This window comes from Monoraphidium neglectum, assembly GCF_000611645.1.
Source record: "Monoraphidium neglectum strain SAG 48.87 unplaced genomic scaffold scaffold01566, whole genome shotgun sequence".
Lineage (NCBI taxonomy): Eukaryota > Viridiplantae > Chlorophyta > Chlorophyceae > Sphaeropleales > Selenastraceae > Monoraphidium > Monoraphidium neglectum.
In genome coordinates this window covers 4,811-8,985 of record NW_014012062.1, presented here as the reverse complement: position 1 = coordinate 8,985, position 4,175 = coordinate 4,811, and the positions used below count along the sequence as shown (strand labels likewise).

At 61.0% G+C, this 4,175-nt stretch overlaps 2 protein-coding genes across 2 annotated transcripts in view; one reads left to right on the top strand and one right to left on the bottom strand.

Annotated features, from left to right (window-relative positions):
• The window catches only part of MNEG_8318 (hypothetical protein), a gene marked incomplete at both ends in the record, with an annotated part of 3,349 nt that extends 1,707 nt beyond the window's left edge, over positions 1 to 1,642 (bottom strand). The window contains 4 exons of the mRNA XM_014043209.1: positions 178 to 381; positions 581 to 937; positions 1,260 to 1,345; positions 1,496 to 1,642. Coding sequence (XP_013898663.1) covers positions 178 to 381; positions 581 to 937; positions 1,260 to 1,345; positions 1,496 to 1,642 — 794 coding nt within the window. The remainder of the gene's footprint in view (positions 1 to 177; positions 382 to 580; positions 938 to 1,259; positions 1,346 to 1,495) is intronic.
• A 1,698-nt stretch (positions 1,643 to 3,340) lies between these two features.
• MNEG_8317 (peptidase M3A and M3B thimet/oligopeptidase F) overlaps positions 3,341 to 4,175 on the top strand; it is a gene marked incomplete at both ends in the record, with an annotated part of 4,418 nt that continues 3,583 nt past the window's right edge. The window contains 3 exons of the mRNA XM_014043208.1: positions 3,341 to 3,409; positions 3,539 to 3,570; positions 3,836 to 3,899. Of these exons, the coding sequence (XP_013898662.1) occupies positions 3,341 to 3,409; positions 3,539 to 3,570; positions 3,836 to 3,899 (165 nt within the window). The remainder of the gene's footprint in view (positions 3,410 to 3,538; positions 3,571 to 3,835; positions 3,900 to 4,175) is intronic.

The following is a 4,175-nucleotide window of genomic DNA, read 5'->3' as shown; positions in this document are numbered from 1 at the left end:
GATGGGGACAGAGTTGGCGACAGCGCCGGCGATAGCGACGGCGACAGCGCTGGCGACAGAGCCGGTGACAACGATGGGGACAGCGACGGCGACAGCGATGGGCTGGGGAGTGGGTTGGGGTTCGAGCCGGGGGAGAGGCTCGGCGACGGCGACGGCAGCGGCGTCGTCGGCGGCGACGCGATCGGCCAGGGGTTGTTGGCGCACTCGGCGAAAGGCAGAGACTTGAGGGCGAGAGTCTTAAGGATGGTGCGCATGCCAAAGGACGCCTGGGAGGGGCAGGCCTTTGCAAAGTTGGTCGAGGTGTACTCGATGTTCCAAACAGGCTTGCCGATCGCCTTGGCCGGGCTGTACATGCCGCACTCGCTGTACTGGGTGCATTGCCTGCAGGGGCCGTCACAGGGGTTGCAATTGCGGGTGTTTGTGGATGTGTCAGTTGTGTGCATGCCCAGGAAAGGTGTACGCAAGGTCAGGAGTTAGCCCGCAGCCACTGCACCCTTGCAACCCTGCCTCAGCACCCGGTGGAGGGGAGGGCAGTGAAGGAGGCTCGCCGGGGGAGGCTGGTGGTGCAGCGCGCACTCACTCGTTGACGAAGAAGTCAAACTTGCCGACCAGCTGCTGCACCTGGTTGAGGTCGTTCTTGAGCCCGATGGCCAGCCCCTGCGCGTGCGCCTGGTCCGCCAGGAAAGTGTTGAAGGCGGCCTGGTCGGCCGCGGTCAGGCCAACGCCGTTGGGGTTTGTGTAGCCGTCCACGTTGTCCGGGTCGACGGCGTCGAAGCCCTTGGACTTGCACATCGCGATGCGCGCCGCCATGATGCGGCGGACGTTGTCGGTGCGGATGTTGAGCCACCACTCGCCGGGCCAGTCGCCCATGGCGAGGCCCTTGTCGGCCGCTGTGAACTGGCCGGCGTCGCTGCGCCAGTCCTCGAAGGATCCGGCGCTGAGGGGTTTCAGGGCAGCGGTGCGGAGGGGGGTGGCGTCGCAGGTTTGGGGCGCTGGGCGTGACAGCGTGCCGGTGTGCGCAGGAGGTGACTGGCTCGAGGGTGCAACAAGGGGCGGGGAGCCTCCCTCAACCTAGGGCTTTAGAATCGCCCATCTGTGCAGCAGCGGCTCTGCAGCAGCGACTTTGCAGCAGCGACTTTGCCGCAGCTGCTTTGCAGCGGCAAAGCGGCGCACACGTCATCCTGCGGACCACCGCACAGGTGGTGCCCAGCGCGACGCGCCGCGCTCCCCCTCCTCGCGCGCGCCTGGCCATGACTAACCTGAAGTAACATACCACGCGCGCGCCCTGGCCGTGCAGCCAGGCCACAGTGGAGGCGGGGGTGTCCCAGCCATCCAGAACGTACACCTGGAGGGAGTTACAGGATCCGAAGGTGCAGGATGGCAAAGAAAATTGAGGCTTCAAGACATCTCTGCGATGGGCAGCTGCCTGGGGCAGGGACGGCAGGCCGCACCAGGGCGCGCGAGCCACAGCTGGTCACCCGCATTCGATGCTCACATTGACGCCGGGCTTGAAGTGCGTGGGGACCACGAACAGCTCCCCAAGCTGGTAATCAAAGCGGTCGGATAGCGCTGGCTGCCACCTCTGGGCGGCTGCGAGCCTGCAGCAAATGCCCAGGAGCGCGAGCGCAATGGCTGCCTTCATGTTGCCCGACCGCGCAACGGGCGGCCGTGCGCTGCTCTGCACTGCCATGCACGGACACCCTTTGCCCGCTGCAATGTGTTAGACCTCTCCAGTATGCTTTGGCACGTATTCTTTGACGCGGCGGCCTTTGCCCAAAGGTGGACGGCGGTCTGTTGGCTGCGTCGCAAGTGCCTCAAGAAATGGCGCATCAAAAATCAATGGAGCTCTGAAACCGACGAAAGACCTGTGTAACCAACAACCACACTGCGGCCTTCGCGTGGTCTTGTTGTGGCGCGTGGAGCAAAAATGATGTTCGCACCGATCCTCACTCGGGTGTCAACGGCGTTCGGGGAGAGGAAGGCAGCACAAGTTTTGTAAGAATTTACTCAGCATTCCTTTTATAACATCGATATGAGTTGGTCGTTGCTTCATGACAGTCACCAGAGCGCCGCCAGGTGCAAGCAGCCAAGTGTGAACAATGAGGACTATGGCCGTTTTCAAACGTTCGGGCAGCAAAAACACTGGAGGACGCACGTGGTTACATATCATACTGTACTGAGGTGTATGTGCCGTTTGTAGCCGCCCATCGCTGGTCCAACCAAGGGCGAAGGCTTGAGGAATTCTCGCGAGGCCAGTATCAGTCATGCGCGCGGAGCAGCACACCGAGAAAACCTCCATGTGGGTAGAGGGAGGCCCACGCGAAAGATAGATGTTGGCCTTGCAAGCAGAGCACTGCTCGAAGCCGCACGCTTTGATATTGTATAGTCTCTGCAGTGCCTGTAGGCCGGCCGGTCCAGGGTTGCCCTACTCTGGCGCTGGTGGTGACGGATCGAGCCAAGCGGCACGGAAATTCCTCCCAAGTAGTGCGTCGCAACGCATGGCGACCGCTGACGCCCTAGGTGACCCACTGAAGCTGGACGCCGCAGTGCTGCTGTGGGCCGGTGCCCCGATTCAGGAGGGTTTCATGTGGCCCTGGCGTCCCGCAAGGTGGTGCATGCCGTGCGTCTGCTGCCTGCACTGGCGTAATCACAATTACCAAGTGCCCAAACAAGCATCAAGATGCTTCCAGTGCGTCCCATGACAAAATCGTATTTGCATGGGCGGCTTGCTGCGATGCACTGGGCTGCTGGCAGCCAGCGCCCATCGCCTCGTTGGTTTTTTGTGCCCCATCCATCCCGCACTGTTATGTCTGTGCATCTCAAGAGCCACGAGCACAGGCATGCCCCAGTGGTCAAGAACAGGGCCATCATGCGTCGCGTTTTTCCACTTCACCTGCCGAAGGTCAACTCTTGGCCCTGTCGAGATTGACCGGCCAGCTGGCCAGACGTTGAGGGCGCGGACGAGGACAGCGGACGAGTACCATGCTGGGTTTGTGGGTGGTGGCAAGCAAACCTACGTCTTGCCTACTATAGCAATCATGACACGCGGATGCTAACTGCATTGCACGTGCCCAATGGCACTCTAGCCGTTTCCACGTGAGCGCCCTACCATGCTTGCCGACACAATGGACTACCAGCACATGCCTCAACCTGCCATTCAGCCGAGGCACCGCCTCATTCAGAAGCAAACTCATTCGCAAACCTACTTTAACACGTTGCAATCGGAGAAAGCGTGGTTTCACACATGCTTGCTGCGCGTTGCACCAGTGGTGCAAAACTTGGGATCCGGTCCGCTCAGCGCGTGATCTGCAGAGCAGTCACGAGCGCACCTGTGACCAAGATGGGCAAGCTCGAAGGACCTGTGGAGGTGACAAACTTCATCGAGGACATTTCACAGCAATATGAGAAGGTGGGCACCACCGCGGCGCTGCTTGCGCTGGTGGCAGTGGACGGATTGCGATGCGTGCAATGGGCATGCATGCGCTTGGAAGCCATCGCCCTGAGGCCTCCTCCACACGGGATGCTTGGTGACACTCAGGTGCACGAGGCATTTGAAGACAACTTCTGGAGGTGAGAGAGCAGGGGCAGCAGACAGCAGAGCGCACTGCATGGGGTGAATGTCTGGGCGGAACACGCTGCATCGGCGCCGTCACAACGCATCACACGGCCACTCGACGGCAGCGCCAGCACCTGGGGACGTGGCGGGTAGGGGGCGCGTATGACTTGCGCACAGTGGCTGGTCCGCATGACCGGATGGCACTGATTTGCATGGCCACGCATCACTGTCCCCGTGAAAGCCACTGCATCGCCTCCTGACAACCATTACCCTGCGCAGCACCAAGATGAACCTGGCCGGCTGCTCCAGCGAGGCCCTGGCAAAGACCAAGACTGAGTACGACGTAAGATGCGATGATAGGGTCCTCAGAAATGTGCACCTTGTTGCATCCACACCTAGTGTATGCCGCAACCACCGCCCTTGATACACTGCAAACCGCGTGGGGTGGCAACTCGCACCACAAACAAAGCAAGGTGGCGCCTCCTGTTCAATCCTTCACCTCTCCTCGCCCACTTGGCAATGCGCCAACCCTCATGATGACTCTTTTGACCCTCCAGTCATTCCTGGGTGATGCCAAGAAGCTTGAGGCGGTCAGGGAGCTGCTCATGGTGACGACGGG